The 18,704-nt window shown below is 38.3% G+C and overlaps 1 protein-coding gene across 1 annotated transcript in view; it reads right to left on the bottom strand.

Moving 5' to 3' along the window:
- Positions 1-18,704, bottom strand: part of LOC144472524 (glutamate receptor ionotropic, kainate 2) — a 214,371-nt gene that overhangs the window by 22,856 nt on the left and 172,811 nt on the right. Inside the window, exons 10-14 of the mRNA XM_078185710.1 lie at positions 14,828-14,932; positions 13,198-13,455; positions 10,638-10,817; positions 9,050-9,187; positions 1,255-1,452 (exon numbers count right to left, since the gene is read on the bottom strand). Of these exons, the coding sequence (XP_078041836.1) occupies positions 1,255-1,452; positions 9,050-9,187; positions 10,638-10,817; positions 13,198-13,455; positions 14,828-14,932 (879 nt within the window). The remainder of the gene's footprint in view (positions 1-1,254; positions 1,453-9,049; positions 9,188-10,637; positions 10,818-13,197; positions 13,456-14,827; positions 14,933-18,704) is intronic.

Raw genomic sequence — 18,704 nt, 5'->3', positions numbered from 1 at the left:
TCCACGAAGACGGCAGTGTCTACCGGCGACGACAACGTTCGCGTCGGACAAATACGCGATAGTGCACGCGTGTGACTCGCGGTTTCAATAGCCCCGGGTATTAGTACAATGCGACAATGGCGTGCCGTTCTGCAACGGATTTAATAACATTAAGAGTCCGCGCGAGAATGCTCGCGGAAATTGAACAACGCGAGGCGGTTCGCGCCGCGGATTTCACGGTGGACGCGCGAAAATTGCTGCACAGTTTCAGCGGCGTAATTAGTCAAATTAGTGACGCGTACGATTACAACCGATAAGTTTACGGGTTTTGATACAACCCGGTCGGTCGTACGTATTCGCCGGTCCCGTTCGTTAAAATCATTTGGATGGGTCGTGCGAAATACCGTTGGAAGAGTGCTCGGCGCGGCTATCGACAAGTGGTTGGTTCGTCGAAAACTGTTGTCCGCGTTTCGAACGTCGTAATTGATGCTTTTTGCATTGAAATTTCGAGCGCCCGCAGCGACGAAATGTTTATTGTGCTTTTGGAACCGGAGCTCCAGTAAATTACGGGTCAATTAGCTCTTCGAAGGGTTATTCTAGCTTTTAGTGTAAAACGGATATTCATTGGAAAAAATGCCTTTTACAATTGGTAAACGTTTTTGAAAACGCTTCAATTTGCAATGTTTTTAAAAGCGGTGTCTTTAATTGCCCTGTATTCGTATCGTGTAAAGATATGTTAGGGAATAATGAATGAATTACAAGATGGTTCATGAAGATTTTAAATGAATCATTTCTGAAATAATATAACAATTCGAAAACATTTTGGAACGACCATATGTACCTAATAGATTTTAGATATTATACAAGTGACATAAAATTGACTATTATTATTAGACACCGAATTTTTTTATTATAAAAATGAGTATGTCAAATACGAAATGGAAACCACGCTAGAAGAATTTAAGAGTAGTGTTAAATTATCAATGTAATCAATTTTGATTTTGTATAAAGATCCACGGTCTAATTGTTACTATTAAAAGTAATAATAAACTGACTCACTAAACTCCTAACAATATTATTTTTACCAAGGCATGTAACATTCGATGGCTAGTCTAAATCATTTTTTTTACTAAGCTCTGGAAACCTTTCAAAAAGGAACTACAGTGGAACGAAAATTACGCGCAACAAACGTAATCGCCAGCACAATGTATAAGCCACTTAATCGTCGAAAGTTTGTTCATTTTTGAAAGATTTTCGCTAGCACGAGGTACTCACTCTGAAGAACGTCATCGTGCTGCCACCCTCCAAAGTTCCATAAGAGATCTCGGTTTGTTCTGCGAGATCCGCCGCGTTTTCGATGGGCGTTATCATTCTCTCGACGGTTAGAAACGCAGCCAGGTTCGCCGTGTAAGAGGAGATGATGATCAGCGTGAAGAACCACCAGATTCCGCCCACTATTCTTGTGCTAGTTGCCTGACGACGACGATAGATACAGTATTTAGTCGCAAAATTCGTGACTGCCTAAACGAGCAATCCCTTTCCGACTCTTCCATAAATTTCGCTCGAGTTGCTCGGCACCGTTATTTTTTTCTTTTATCGTACCTTTCGGCTGCGAAAGATCGAAACAGCTAAACAACAGGTGGATACTTGGCAACTCTGTAGCCCGGACTCGGGACAATGAATGATTTAACAGCATTCGGTAGTCCAGTGCTTCGCGTTACTCTTTGTTAACGACTCGATTCCGTTCGTTTTTGCGTTGCTACGCGGGCAAAGGTCTAGGTATTTATATCGTGTTTTGTGTATTCTTTAATTACGGCGATAGACACTTAAAATTGGATATTATCATTGTAGTAATGATTGTAATCCTATCGAGAGTAAATCAGCGTTATAAGGGAGAAAATATGTATGTAATATTAGGTTGAGGAAAAAGAAATCCATTATTTTTTCGGTAGACGGCTGTAGTGATAGATATCTGTTAAAGTATTGATTAAACAATTTCAGATTCATGATTGTTGGATAGGTGACATTTCGCACTATAAAAATTCTTTTTCAAAAAGGTTCTGCTGTGCATTCGGTGGGACTGGAAAGGAATCATTTATTATGAGTTGCTTCCATACGGTCAGGCACTAAATTCGGATTTCTACTATCAACAACTGGACCGTTTGAAGCTAGCGATTGACCAAAAGCGGATGGAATTGGCCAACAGGAGGTGTTGTGTGCCATCAAGACAACGCCAGGCCACACACGTCTATAGTGACTGGTCAGAAAATTCAGGAGCTTGGCTGGGACGTTTTGATGCATCCACCATATAGTCTAGACCTGGCACCAAGCGATTACCATGTTTCTCTTGCATTGCAAAACTTCCTTAGTGATAAGAAATTGGCAGCGAGAGAAGATTGTGAAAGTCGATTATAAGAGCTTTCCGCTAATAGAGGCTAAGACTTCTACGAGAGAGGCATTATGAAGGTACCTTTAAAATGGTAACAAATTATAGAACAAAACGGTGCATATTTGACCTAAATCGGACAATCGGAAACATGTTAAATAAAGTCTTGAAGTTCACGTAAAAATAATGGATTTCTTTCTCCCCAACCTAATATTATTTGGTCTTTTGAACATCGAATTTGTGTAAAATGAGAAATATTTCGCCTTTTAGTATTGCGCGTTACTTGCTATCCTTAATTCCGGTGAGAAGCATGGGAGAAGTTCAGAGAACATTCTTGAGACACTTAACAGTCATCATGGTACTCATAAAGCACTCATCTTCCGTGCTAATATCGCTTCAGCTTCACATCTCCGAGCCGGAAGCCCATAAAGAGCTGCGACGATCAATCGAAACCACGTATTTAGGTGGAGCATCGAGGCCGAAGACGATTTAAGAGCTCGGAGGCACCTGTCGAAGCAACATTCCACGAAGGAAGAATGCAATATGCGGTCTCATTTACACATCGCGGGACTGGTAATGACATATTTCATGCTATTAGGAATGGATCGATCATAGAAAGAGCCGCTGTAAGCAACACATTACGAAATAACTCTCGCCCCTTGCGTCAGTATTGTGATCCATAAAACCGAGTTTACTCTTTCTAAGTTTTCTCTTTCTAACGTAGAATAAGCTTTTCTGATAGATTTTACTAAGAATCTGTAACTGTTTCTAAATTCTTATGTGTGAGGTTCAGGAAAATCTACTTTGGAATCAAACATGCAGTTTTCAACTTCGAAAAATTTCTTACGCTTCAATAGAAATAGTAACATAATCTTTACTTATATACCAATATTATGTAGAGTCTTCCAAATAAAATGATAGAACTTGATATTACATTATTAATACAGATATATGTTTAAATAATGGTTATCAAGTAAAGTGCCAAAAATCAACTCAAGAAATTTCCACAATGCAATTTAATTAATGAAATTGATAACTAGAACGTTAAAATTTATCACAGTGAGCAATATTTCATCTATTTTGCAATCTAAACAACCTGGTAAAATTCTGTTTATTCTATAAAAATTAATATTGAGAACTAGTGGAAAATTAGTGTCGCCAAAGCATTAATGTGTGAAAGTCTAAAAGGCGCTCGAAACTTGTTCTTTATGCTTCTCATCGAATAGCTGACATTTTAACGATAACAACGGGAAACGATTATAACAAAGAGTGTACGAAGGGAGGAACGAGATCGGAAAAAGAATTGCTCGTTTCCTAGCAGTTGGTGTTTACGCTTATCGCTATCAACGTTACGGAATACCTTTCAAGCACAAGAATTTTTTGTTCGTAGCCTTTTCCAAGACGAACGATAATTCGCCACTTGCGGTTCGCGGCGGCGAAGTTTCAAGGAAAATTTTCGTTATTACACGGCCTTTAAAGCTGAAAGGATCGTAATTGCTCGCGCATCCGTTCGTCTAAGCTTTTAACGCACAGTCCGGGGATTCTCATGAGCGAGATATTCGCAGAGTCGCAACGACAACCCCACATGGACATACATGCCACCAGAGCCGGCTAGCACCGTATGTAGTACAGGTGTTCCCTGTCGCATGAGTATCGAACTTTCTTTATATTTACACTGATCGATCAATTTTCCCCTTCCTCCATTAATCTCAGTTTTTAATTTCATTTTGGGAAAAGTGAAATTTTCAATTTGAAAGATTACCAATCTTAATGGCAGATAAAAATTTGATATACCCTTTCTCAAACAAGTTAATATGTATTCTTTGCAGTGCTATATTATGAAAACGTACTATTTCATTTTGTAAATAAATTAATCAAGAAATATGTCTTTAAATTTGAAAATTTCATTTTTCTGAAATTAATTTTCCCCTTGAATATGCTAAGCGACTGAAACTAGTAGGTATATCTACATCTCACAAACCCTTTGATACCTACTGGAAGTATTTACATATGTCTCAAAGTTTGAATATCTCATTCTAATTTTTATCAACTAATGAATTGGCATTAAAAATTCTATGGAACTTCGAAATATCTATCAGACTAGAATTTCTCGAATTCCCTGGCATTGAATTTGCGGCGCGATAATGATTTAGAACATTAGGCCAGGGAGGGTTTCCTTTTACGAAAGTGAAACCAGCAATTGTTCTTACCGAGTGTGCTGTATATACGTGGGGCAGCAAGTTGCAGGATCGTGAATGATCACAGGAAACTGTAGCTATCGTGCTAGATGAGTTACGGTAGAAACCGTTCGGGGTAAATGGCTCAGGGAGAAGTAATCAGCGAGCTAATCGACTGATTCTTTCTCCCTTCTCGTGAAGGCACTCGAAATTGAATGTTCCTTGCTCACGTGAAACCCAAGCATTTTCCCCGTTCTTTCTGGTTGTGCAGTCGAATGCCAACGATCGTTCAATCAACGTGGATTTCCGCAAGGTGCTTACTTATCAGTTAATTTCATTTAGAATATACATATAAAGCATCTCGGTCTTAATCAATTATTTCAGTTGTATTTTTAATCATTCGTTTTATTTTTTTTTTTTATAGCTCTGAACGAGATAGCACTGAAAGAGGGGTAGTTTACTAGAAAAAGTTGGGGAGCTATGAAAAATATGTAACAATTTATAATAAGTTATTCTAGTATGGTTATGATGAACAACCTATAGCAAGTCTTGTTTAGATGTAGCCTCCAAATTTTTAAGGTAACCTTTATGTACCGCATGCCTGAAATTGAGACTACATCTCTTGATTTGCCTGACTATTGATTAAGCATATTCCGTTAGTTTGGCTGTAGATTATATTTATATTATTTGTTTCTAAGTACTTATACAATTATGGATCACAGATCTATTGTTTCTATAAATATTTGTATATTCATTGATGAAACTAAAGACCGAGAAGTTGCATGCTTTCCTTTATAAGGATGAAGCAAAATATCTATACTTTTGCTACTAAAACTCGCATGACTCAGTAATCCGTCAGAAAAACTAGTGTAACCTACTACTAATCGATAAAAGTAATGCATACATTTTGCTTCTAATCGTAAATATAAATTGTTATTAGCTGATATATAAAAATTGGAATCGAAAAAGTATTGTCTACCGTATAACAGGTTTCATTCTACCCTAGTAAAGCCAAAGATTTCATTTAAAATTTTCCAATGACTAGTTCGACTGTTGAAAACTGCCATGAATGCATTTTCTATTTACGACAGTGACTGAATGGATCCAGTAAATAGTCGACCATTTGCAAACCTAGTAGGCCGCGCGGCACATGTGACCATACACAATGAACATCGCTTCGAGTCGGAATACTATGAATGAATTACGGCGAATCGTTCGCTTTCCATTCCATCGACACGAAATAGGAAATCAACCCGGTAAACAGCGGTTTTATGCACCATTGTCGTCTCTCCTCTATTTTTATCAGTCAAGGGAGCAGCGACGCGTGAAATCAACGCATCTGCCACTCGTCTAAGGGAGCTACATAAAAAGCATGACGCAGAAAGGTCAACTCCCGTTCCATCAACCGCTTGCCTGATAGTATATTTATCACTGTATTCGCATGGCAACCGTGTGATTTTACGATCGCGCTTTAAAGAACAGATTTCCCATGCATGGAACTTCACGGAAATGTTGACGGGAAACCGTTCGCGCCATGTCCATTAGCTGGAATCTCGCTCGGAGTCCAAAGAACAAAATTGAAGCGACGCACAGTGTTCGGCGCGATAGAGGAATTTTTTAATGAAATGAATTTTATACAGAAAGGGCTTGGAAAAGCTTAATTCTTTATTCCATAAAAAGTTCCTTTTACTGAGCTGGTAGTGATTTTCAACTCGGGGCAAACACCGATGGACGTGTTTTAGGTCTCAATTCTAAGAGCAATGATGCCCCTCCTTAATTCCTCGTGGGACTCTTCAGTAGAAGCGACACGTTATTTTGTTGAAGACGGTGACAGGGATCGTCCGTATGTTACATCGAGATTGAGTAAAATAGAACGAGCTTGAAGGATCGGCATATAGCGGCATTGCGTGCGAGTGAGAGGGATGGTTGGCATGAGATCGTAAACACTTTGTTCTTTCTTTTCTCACGCCCCAAATCCGTTAAGATGCTTCCACATAACTTTGCTCCGACTGTTGAATAGCTCTGATTTATTGCATGAAACTTCAAGTTGGAATTTCAACAACAAATTGGTGCATTCTGCAAAAATTGTCAGCGATTTAAAGAACTTTGTAGATCTCATACTTTTGCTTTATACATCGAACACTGTGCGACGCGACGAAAATACGATCAACGAAATATAAGGTGCTTGGCTGCTATGTGCATGCAGGGGTGACATGCGTTCTCTCGACGTGATAGTTCGCGTTTTGTTAATAAAAGAACTTGTTCATTGGTGCAATTGAAACAAAACAACCCGTAAAACGCGGACAGCACTCCGGTTCTCTAAACATAGAACAACGTTACCGGGAGAATAGGATCGTTCCACTTTATTTTACGCTAACCAATGAACATCTGTGTTCAACGTGCGCAATGTTTCATCTTATGTTAATATCGCCGTGGGAACGCCGCGATGTACTCATATGGTGCTTGAAATCGTTTCCTCGGTTTAGTATGCTCTATCTGGTATCGAAACGGCGAAGCTCGTTGGATCTCACTCATAATTTCCTTATCTCGACGCAAAACTGATGAATGGACAGCATTCTCTGACCCATTTAACAGGTATGGTTCGGCCTGGCACTTTGATTGCAAGAATAATCAATGTGATTACCGCAATGCGGAGCTTTGACCTATGCTATTCACGAGCTTGTAAAGTGTAAAGCACAGTGTACAGCAACGGAAATGTAACGCTAGTATTACTTCTATTTGGAGGATCTTTGAGATAGTGAAAATAATTCTTGTTTTATTCTAATTGCTAAATTAGACTAAGCAAGCTGATATTATTTTCTATTATTAAAACTCCCTTTTTTTGGACCAAATATGAAAAAAATTGAAAAAAGATAAATACAACTTTGTAAAAGCACAAATACAAATCCAAAACTGTTATTAATTCTTTCATTATTGAGTTTCGAGTGTTTCTTTAGGACGAAGCTTTATATTTTTTTATAAAGGTAACTCTTATTTCTATGAGTATGCAGTCAGATTTCTTGGATCAGAAAATTCCTAAAACTGGTCTCGAACGCAATTAATTTCCGGTCTTGAAATTTTAATATCGTAAGATCGATTTATAGACTGATTTTGTTCTCCTTCTTTACGCGACGACACGAATGATATTTCCAACTTTCGACGAATTCATCGCGCACCCGCGTACATCCCGACGGTACGTGTCAGTGTTGGTTATATCGCCGCGGTGATTAAAAGCGGCAAAAAGTTCGCTTGTAAATGCGGAACGAAATAGCCGAACGCGGCCGGAAACGAGATGCCGGACGAAAGTAAGAAAAGAGAAAAACGAGCTTCTGGGGGAGAGAAAAAGGGCAAAAGGGGACTGTTGTCCCCGTAATTGTTCGACGAATAAAACGGAACCTGGTTTTTCGTGACTCGTCCGTGCCCCGGTTCTGGTCACGCAGTTTCACGGCTCCGTCCAAGGACTGCACACGTACCTGCTTCGCAACAGCAACGAAATTGCGCAAGCTCGTTTTAAACGGACACCTCTAAGGCGAATAATGTTCTTACGAGGTACAAGTTATTTTAAAGCTCGACGATGGTTGTTACCTCGGGTTCTTGCTGTTCGCAACTCGGGTTTTTTTCGTTTTATTTTCGTCTAAATCGTGAAAATTATACGGGCTGCCTTGTTTTGCGTATTTTGGATGGGTCCATTATGCGATAACATTATCCTCGTTATGTTCTACATGGAGCAAACGGGTTGTTAACTTTCTACATATACCGAAAGGGGCTGCTAGATTTTTAACTGTTGTAGACGCGATAAAAGCGTACGATAAGGATTTATTGAATCCAGAAAGGATTGATTGAATCCATCAGTCTTTAGGAAAGTGGGAAAGAATTTTGTATTTGCATTTGTATTAACAGTGGCTGAAAAAGGTATTGGCATAGTTGCTTTTTCAGAAAAAAGTAAAAGTTATAGAAGAAGCGCGTTGAAATAGTTTCGTTTTCTTAATTCAGTGGATATAGAAATGTTATGCTGGTTTAATACTATGAATGGATAAAGTGTGTATAAAAAACGAAAATCATGTTACTAAAAATCTATTATTGGGCACATGTCAAGAAAAATAGCATTTTGAATCTCTTGTGTGTCTCATTTTAAAAAAGGCAGCGTAACGTCCTTATGTTTTACAACTTTTTTCAATCATTTTTTTCTTGATTACAAAACATAAATACTATATATCTCTGTGCAATAGAAACCTCAGTCTAGGAATAAAGTGCTAAGCAAATTAAATTGCTGCGATACACTGTCACTGTAACGTACATCAGTGACAACTTATTGCGAAAGAAACCAGGCGTGCTAACAGGTTTTAGTACCTGTATCTGTCGCAAGCTAGCCAGGAGTGAAGCTATTCGAGTGCGGAGCCGAATGTCGACGTTCGATCGGATTCCAACGAGCTTTTCCGTGCATACTTTCTCGCGGTTACGTGTTCAAAGTTTTTCCCGTTCGCCGACTCTGTGGTGACATGTTTACCTTGGGGTTTAGGTCGCTTCCCTGTTGCATAAGAGTGCCGACCATAAACCAGAAGCTGTTGGCCAGGGTGAACTCGTTCACGGTTCTCAGCAAGGGAATGTCGTCGCTGTCGGGATCCAAGGCGCTCACGTGACCACCCTGATCGCATCGTGACCCCCGCCAAGTGGTGCGAAATTTCAAGGACAATTACACAGTCTATTCTCGGAGCCCTTATACACCGTGCCACCATCTGGGAGCCGTGGGGTATAATTACCCTAAATTCCTCGAACTAGCGACATCATACGAAAACAGGAATTCCGCTGACGAGTCATCGTGTATATGACGGTAAGCGGAGTATCGCCTCCGCAGTAGTTGTATCGCGCGATAACGTTAGATGATTTCGCAAGTTTCCCATTTATTCGGCCCCGGGGGAAAAGTTTATAATCATTCTATAAATGCAGTAGACTATTCAGCCAGTCTTAATAGCATTTGAGATTTAGGTGACTAAACTTTTGTTGAATACTTTATATGCATGGCCTGGCAAAGTTTTAAATCCCCGGGTTTTATTCAGGAAGCTTCGAAATTCTTTAAAGGCACTAACACGCTAATAATACCGCGCTCTTGCCACAATGAAGAATAGCAGCCTCGCTTTTGGTCGTTTTACCGTGAAACTCGTTGCGAGGACAGTGAAAAAATTTGTCGTAAATTCTCGCGAATCTTTGCGTTATTTCCTGAAAATTTTCCGATTCAGTACTCCGTTAAAGTAACAATTCTATTCCATGTTTACATTATACTATCGATGGAAAGATTTACAATGTAATACGTGAATCATTTTTAGAACGGATGCACTCGTACGTCATGCATTTTCGATCGGCTATTTTCGGCTAGGTATTTTCTACATTATACGTCGAATTTTGACAGTTTTCACGCTGCCCGAATAGTTGATCGATACGCCAGCGCAACACAGAGTGACAAGTATTAATGTAAAATACTGGCTGTGGTAAAATACATCGCGAAGAACAAATCAGTGGATCGAGAATAGTGATCGTTATTTTTATACATTCGTGACAATACTTAAAGAAAATGGTAACAATATTATATTATTTCCAAGTTAATAATTCTAGTAGGAACGGGATTTTTCTATTTTACTTCAATTTGATACAATTGGCGTAGGAAACTTTTGCGTTACAAAAATTAATGGAGTTTATGTTACCATCTTTATAAAACACGAAAATTCATCAACTGTCATAGTCTATTTCTTGCTGGTAGTAATTAGGCACGATATTTGAAAATTTTTAGCAGGTAGCAGTACTAAAGTAACTTTTTGCTGTTATACGTATTTTCATTTTGGACATCTTTGCGAGAAATGGGGTCACTGTACGTTATTAGAATTTAGGACACGTCTGGAAAAAATGTCACAAAGTTCTATCTTTGGTCCTTCGCAAGCACGAAGGATTAATGCGTAGCACAAACTATGGAAAAGTCGCGAACGTTCCAGGTGATCCGATGGACACTGAAAATTCATCAGATTCCCCACGGTTCCCGGGTGACATAGTTTTCGCACAGATCGAATTACATGGTCGGCCAGCACCACACGACGGGAGCCTACCTGTAGGGGACATTTGCAGCTGGGACAAGCCCTGGGTTCGACCCACTCGTAAGGGGAGAACCTCGCAACTATCCAAATTGTCAAGGAGACCATCACGTAAGCGCCCAGCATAGATAACCAGATCTCCACGGCGAGGGGATTCATGAATGAGAACAGCCTGGACGGCATTCGCCCGGAAACCTGAAGCAGTTACATGTAGTTCCGCATTACAGATCTATCGGCTCGATCTATCCAAAACCCTCTGCCCGTGGCCAACGAAAACCGAGGATATTCCTCCTCGACGTCGGAGGATTCCCTGAGTCGGCGAGCCGACTATATTCGCGTCATTAGACGCTCCTTCGGGCCGGCTAGTTCCTTCTCTCCCTTTTTCCGCGTCGTTCAACCAGTATTTTTCTCGCGTCAAGTAATTCAGAAGCCGACAGCAGTCTCGCGTTGCACTGTTGGCAGGTCTGAATACACCGCGAAAGGCGATCCACTATTTCGCTGGGAATCATAGCCCCGCTTCTATTCTTTGGCCCGCCAGAGACGACACAATAGGAAAGCTAAAACACGCCGCAAGTTCAACCATTCTGCCAGCTCCTTTATCCTTTCGTTTCCCCCCTTTTTTAGCCCAGGACCAGCCGGAATCGGAACGGCTCGATGTATACCGGCGTACACGAATCTAGGACTTGGCGTGGCCGGACAATTTCGAATGGGCCGGCGATGACGCTGACGACAATCGACAATGTCACAGCTTCTGATTTCCCAGCGTGCTTTTCTTTTACGATCTTCGAGTCGTGAAACGCCTAGCTAGATATCTACCGCGGAGAGACCACGGGGGTAGCCGAGCTTTGCGGAACAAAACTGGCTTTGTTCTACGAAAGGGATTTGCTTGAAAGGAGTGGATTTTGGAAGTTTTTGGACACTGCCGCGGAAGATTTATGGAAGCTTTTAGTGTATCGTTATGGAGCTGTTACTGAGTTTGGGTTACGAAGGACCTATTTACGTTCCCTTGTGTGAAATTATTTTAGAATACCAATAACAGTTGAGAGAATTGATTCTGCAGAGGAAAATTGGTTGAATGTCTAAAATGCTCTCTTTATCGAAAACAGTTAAGTTTAGTTATTATTCGGCTATATACGTGTTTGTGGTTATATCAGCTATAAAAGATAACGGTAACGAAAAATTTGAGTGTGGCGCGCTTTTGTTTCAATATACAGCCAAATGTTTAATCTCTATAAAGATTCTATTGTTATTATATTTTAATCTATGTGTGAAAAGAATATGACAAGTTAAAACTACTTCCTTTCACCGTAAAAATGTTTTACGAGTAATAATTGACTAAGCACTTGAAGTGATAGTGCATAATAGTCTACATGCAAGAGGCTACAACTGAATTAGAGCACGCCTGAGACTATATAACGGAGCGAATGGTTAATTTGACACAGAACAGTTATCCATTCACATTGCGTCGTCATGAACCTGGATTCCGTGTGAAACATTGACGTCAATTTAATGCGCTTAGGAAAAGACAAATCAAATTCTGCAAGTTCAACAATCACCCCTGTTTTTAAGTGATTTAATTTGAGTAGAAGAGAGGATCGTTAGCTCTGAAGTTTTGGTTTCGTTAAAGTTTTGTCGAATGATTATTTTTTATTATACACGCCATTTATTATCATTCCAGAGCTCCGAATTAATTTTTGATCATATTTGTACTGAATATTTACGTTAATATTGCTTCTGTGAATATTTATATTTAAATTATATATTGATGTAGTTGTGTGCAAGAATGAACATTTCGGTATTTCTGCGACGTTTTGAACGGCACGTGACAGCATGTTTTTTATTGTAAAATAAAATATGTTTCGAAAATACCGAGTTAAGTTATTAATTTTAAAACGTACATCTAAAAAATAATTTTACAACGTGAGAAAACGTAAAGAAAATCGGTCGTTCACTCCACTTAGCCTCTTCGATTTTGTTTTCATTCTAGAATTTTGAGTATTATTGGCTAAGTTACGAACTGAACAAGAAATTAAATTAGATCCCGGAGTGATTCCCCTTCGTGTCGATTAGCTTAAGAGGGCCTTAGTGTGGTCGAAAAGTATATTCAACAGAGATATATCGTTGCGCGGTCACTGCAGCGGTTAAAATATTTTTACTAAAAACACGTTCAGTTATAATAATTCTTTTACAACCTCAATGTTTCACGTATATTCTAAAAACGTGTATCCACCTCTGAAAACGATTTTCTCATGGCATGGAGTTACGTTTAATAGAAATACAGCTTGTTATCCTATTCCATAGAAATTGAAGTGGGTCACATTCGAGGTTGCCTTCGAGCCACCAATGAACTACTCTGTATTCGGAATGGTACTCGATAAAAGAGGAAAGGGAGCCAAAGGGGGACGGGAGGCGGCACGGTAGACACGAAGTGCTTGCAGAATGCAGAAACTGCCCGACTAGAAAATGTATAAATTTTTGGTTACAGCAGTGGTTTGAAAGGTAAACCGACGAGTTTGAAGTTGCCTTAGCGTAACAACAGACAGGTCCGGTGTCGGCGGCACCTCGTGGAATGTACCTTGGGATTGAGCCCGCTGCCCTGGCGGAGGAATGTGCCAGTGATAAACCAGAAACTGTTGCTGACGCTAAACTGGTTTTCGACGACGTCGCTCTCCGCCAGACACGGGTGCGGATTGTTCCACTCGTACGGGCTGAATCGGGCCATAACGAACAGGGTGAAGCTTACCAGCATGTACGCGGCCAGCACGTACAGCCAGATCTCGACGGCCAGCGGGTTCATGAAGGAGAACAGCCGCGTTGGCTGGCTGGATGGCACCTAAATTACGTTACGCTACGATTTTAATTAAAACGGATCCCGTACCTCTCGCCCGCCGTATGACGGGTCCACCGCGAGGATGTTTTACGCTGGTAAATCGGTTTCATCGAGAACCTCGTCTCCTCCACCTGATCGCGCGCCGTACCATTGTCCATAATAATGGGACTATTATTGCGCGCGGCAATCCTTTCAAAGCGACCGAAACCTTGTTACCTTGTGACCGGAACTTATGGAGTATTACGGGGACCATGCAGCTGTTCGCAAAAGAACCATATACAGAGCCGGACTAAATGTTAGGAAACTTTAGCTGCTTGGGTAATTATCCCTTCGACGGTTTTAGAAAAATGCGTAGAAGATCTCGGGATGATACTTCATCGTTTTCGTTTCACTATCTAGATCAACAAATTAAACTTAATGCTTTGAACGCTATGTCGCGTTGACTGACGGAATTATTTCTACAGATTTGAAAAATAACTTTTTACTGATCTATTACATCTTCCTTGATTTATATTTGACTAACTGAAATACTTTGATTTGGTGAAATTTGTTAGATTACTGGACTAGTTAAATCGTTAACAAAATAGATCTTAGGATGCTAATGAAACGAAATTAAACGTTAGTCGGAAAAATGAAGTATGTGTTCATAAAATATACTTTTAATGATAATATTTCTGGTTTAGTGTGATAAAAATGGTATGATTTAGTAAAGTACGATCTTAAGATATAGTTGCTTTGAAACGAGGTTCTCGACAGAAAAATTATGTTTTACATCAATGCACTCGTAGCGATTTTTAATACCAACATCTCACGAATAGTCGCGAGAATGTTTGATCGTCGATCAAACAATTGTACTTAACTACAAATTCATTTCATTCAGTTGATCCATAACTCCAAGTTCCGAACTGGTTAGACATTAATTTCAAAAATACCACAGTTTGCTAATGGAAACAATACATTTTTACAAAATATCTTTCTGTTCTTGGTTATAATTTTGAAATATACAGAGTGTCCAAAAATTATTACCTCGAGAGCCCCTCATTTCCTGGAAGCAACATAATTTTGAAGCACCCTGTATATAGAAATCGAATTTGAACGAAATGATCTATCGAGCTCGATTTTTTTCGAAAATAAAACCTCGGACAGGAAAATATTATAGTATTCGTTTTATGCAATCTTTCATAAGGAATTAAACTGTGCACTGTTGTACATGTTATTCGGTTAAATTCTACGTTTGCTTTTCTTCCAATTGTGAATAATTATCATTTTGAAATTATGGGTCAAGGTATATATATCCAATATAATTAGTGATAAATTAAAGATAAGGTTAAAGAAACCATGATGAAAATGTGCCCAAGAAATAACAGCGACTCACCTTAAACAGAATTCCAATACCGAGGTTCATGAATGGCTTGGTGAAATCTATTACGCTCTCCCTAGCGTAATTTATCGTCATAGACGCAACGGCTAGATCCGCTCGCTGTTGAAAAATGAGAGAAAATTTTCAGTTTTGAATCGAGCAACTAGTCACGATTTGTTATACATTCATTCGAAAAATATTTTTATTTGGCATAACTTTTGCGTTTGCTATAAATTACACGTTTCTGCTATAGTTTAAATATTTACTATACAGCTCCTTCAGTTGATCTCATAAACAGCTATTTCCAATATTCTTAATTCATAGTTATGACTTAATTCATAGTATAACATAGAATCATGCGGGTGATTCTGCTATTCTGTTGGATTTGTTACTAATAGACGTCTTTATTAATCAGAAAGTGTTTTCAATAACAAGAAGGGTCACATTTTATTTTCGTGGAAATTATGATTTTTTTAATTCTTGTACCGGTGTATGACTCTCAATGATATTTTGTTTGACGGATGGTGAATATTTCTCTTCAGCAGTTAATTCTTGCTGTCTTTTTGAAAAGTGTGTCACTTACTGTAATTATGCTGTATATAAATAATTTTTTAATATTTTGTTTAAACACAATACATATATTAAGTATATTAGTACTTATATTAATAAAGAATATTAAATTAACCTTGTTGTCGCTTGTTTTGACGAGTACACTGCTCATGATGAAATGATAACATATCGTGTTATAACGAGTATACTCGACAACAACGACTAATTAGATGAATTAAAAAACACACACGGTCAATATAGTCTACGTTCATAGGCATGTACGTCTAATCAACACCTGCAGAAAGTTTTATCAAAATCGGGACGTATCGGTCACCCAGGTTCCCTTATAAATACACAAAATACTACATTGTTATTAAATTCGTACCTACTGCGATCGCATAAAAAATACTCAGCAAGAATTCTATCCTCTTTCGCGTTAACCCATTATCGTAATTTTTACGCGTTTCGACAAAGATCGATTGCTAGAAGTGTTGTGGTTTTATTAATCCAAATGTTTTATCTCGCCGAGGGGCTCGCGGCGTAAAATAAGGGGAAGGATATTTGTTGGCTCGTGAGAATAACAGAGACACAACGCGTTCAGTTCGGCAGTTCAAGGAATGTTTGCCTTGCAAAATAGCGAATGCATTTTTTATATGCGGACGTACACGGAACGGCAGGTCACCGGCAATGACGTCTTTCCTTCGGGACGATCCGCTTACGGTTTCACTGGTTTCTAGGTTAAGGCGGGACACCCTTTCACGGGGGACAGATTGCTTTGCATCTTTTATAAACCGCTGATTTTCGGAATTCACCGGGCATCCATGTCGGCGTTACGGTTACCGGCGCGATATACGACCTCGCTGAGGGCTATCAACATCCTTCGCACCTCAAGGGCTCCTTCAGTGTTCCTTTTATTTCCAAGGAAATCCGGTTCTAATCTCTTCTGTCACAGATTTTCGCTTCCCGGTGACCGAGGTCGCCGATGTTAACGTTGTCGCGATTTTAAAGCAAGTAACAGATAATTACACTGCGGATTTTTTTACGGAATGAAAAAATTGTTTCGTTAATTGCGAGAAGCATGGCTGTGTTCTTTCTCTAGAAATAAAAATTTTTAGCTCAATTTATGAAATACATACAATGCGTGCTTTACAGTTTTTTTAACCTGGAAGTATATTCTAGTTTTACGTGGAATACATGTAACTACGGAATTTTACTAAGTAACGGAACAATTTTGATACAATATTGTTAATATAAGTGTATTACCCGTATTTTACGTAATTTCAGTGTTTTATGTTCCTATTTTGTCGTATTTTATCTGTGCATTTTTTTCATAAATGCATAAGAAAAATGCTGCGTCATAAAAATTGCGTTATATGATTTAAATTGCATGTAAACGTGGATTTTTCAATAAAATAATTAAGTAGAATAATTAAATAGAATAATGGTTGCAAATAGTTCCGAATCGAGTTTAATGTATATGTATACATGTATGCGTACATTGGGTCAGATACGTTTCGATGAAATATGCGAACAATTGCAATCAATTGACGACCCAATAAAGTATTCTTGATTTATTCCATCTTCGTTAATTTCGCCGTATATATTCTCGTGACAATTCTTTATTATCGCCAGTGTCGTTGCTTCATCAAGCACCGACACAGTACATAAATCAAATTGTCCATTCAATTTTTCCGTTCCAACTATTTTTATTTTTACGCGTCCCTCCAGCCGTTCGTATTTATCTATATTTTTCACGCGATCGTTTTTTACTCAATTCCTCGCGAATAGCCTCTAATGAACCCACCCGGCATAATTATTCTCGCTAAATCTCCGGGGTACAATTTAAACTAATAAATGAGATATTAATTAACCGTTGCAAACTGTCCGATAAATCCTTATATTTATATGGCTTTAATCGTGCAGAATTAACATAGAACCGTATCCAAATACTTGTTAATATTCACTGCAAAGTAAAACGAGAAATTGTTAATGTTGTTCTCTTTATTGGGAAATAAAAAAATTTTTTTAAAGTTACACAAATATTGTAACTAAAAAGCTGGAATTTAATATTTGAGTTAAGAGAAAAGAATTAAGTGAATTAAAAAATATTAACAGAAATATTGTCGAGGTATTTTATTGTTATGGTTATTATTTATTTGTAGGGAATATAGTTCAAGTTATTTATGAAACACAAACATAGGAATGAACGTGAATGTTGTTACTATAACTGATGATGGAAACACATGTGATAGGTAGTTCTATGAGACGCTAACTTATTATAACAACCGCATAACATTACAATTCAGATGCGGGACAGCAACATCTGCGTAACAGTCTATGAATCAGAATATCCAATACGTTGTTACCCGCTAGAAAACTTCAAATTAGATGCCCGCCGCGGACTATAGTATGCATAATGAAATACTATCCGGGATGAATTTATTATAACAACATCGGAGGACTGTTTTGCATATAAAATTATTCACACTCCTCTCATTTATAAACCGCATTTTTCTGCACTTGTTTTTCCGCAATAAAAATTCGCAATTTCTATACCCGACCACGCAGTTTAATCAATATCTGAATTAAATACTACCATTCTTTTTATTCATCGCGTAGCACGTTAAAAATACGTAGATAATTCAAGGTTTGGTAAAACGTAAATACAATGATTTAAAATCCTTTTGTTGCGCGTTTTACCCTTTCATTACACAAGCATCGTATACGAGACTCGTTCAACGCCAATAATATTTTATGGGAATCTTTCTACGGTCTGTTGTTCTTGCTGCAATTATTAAATTCTTTGCGTTGTTAAGAGAATTCGTTTAATAAAAATTTGGACAGCACAGAATTTATTATTAAACATTTTCATTATCCATTGGCAGCAGTACGAAATGTATAAAGCGCGACACAATGAATTTCCCGGAGAGAATATAATGTTATCATTCAATATTTACGGTCTTTTGTAATATTTTTATAAAACTTATTCTGCGTCGGACCGCTCGAAAAGTTGTCAACTTTAAACTTTAAATGTACGTTGACATAATATAAATATTGTTGGTGTGTTATTTTATAAATTGTGTCTCGATATTAAAATATTTGTATTCAAAATTCTTTGAAAATTGAATACAAGTAGTATATAATTTACTAATAGCGATCGCACATAGGATTAATTTACCAAATCGCAGTATTTTGTATAATTATATTGCGGAATAATGTTAACAAATGTTGGCAAATTGTTATGGCAGCAAAAGAGTTGCTGAAGCTCTCTATTCGAATACTTATATTAATTGCAAGAATGACTCTATTAAAATACTTATATCGATTGTCCAAAATTAATTAG

The sequence above is a fragment of the Augochlora pura genome, chromosome 1 (genome assembly GCF_028453695.1).
Source record: "Augochlora pura isolate Apur16 chromosome 1, APUR_v2.2.1, whole genome shotgun sequence".
NCBI classification, from domain to species: domain Eukaryota; kingdom Metazoa; phylum Arthropoda; class Insecta; order Hymenoptera; family Halictidae; genus Augochlora; species Augochlora pura.
This window is presented reverse-complemented; position numbering and strand designations above follow the sequence as displayed.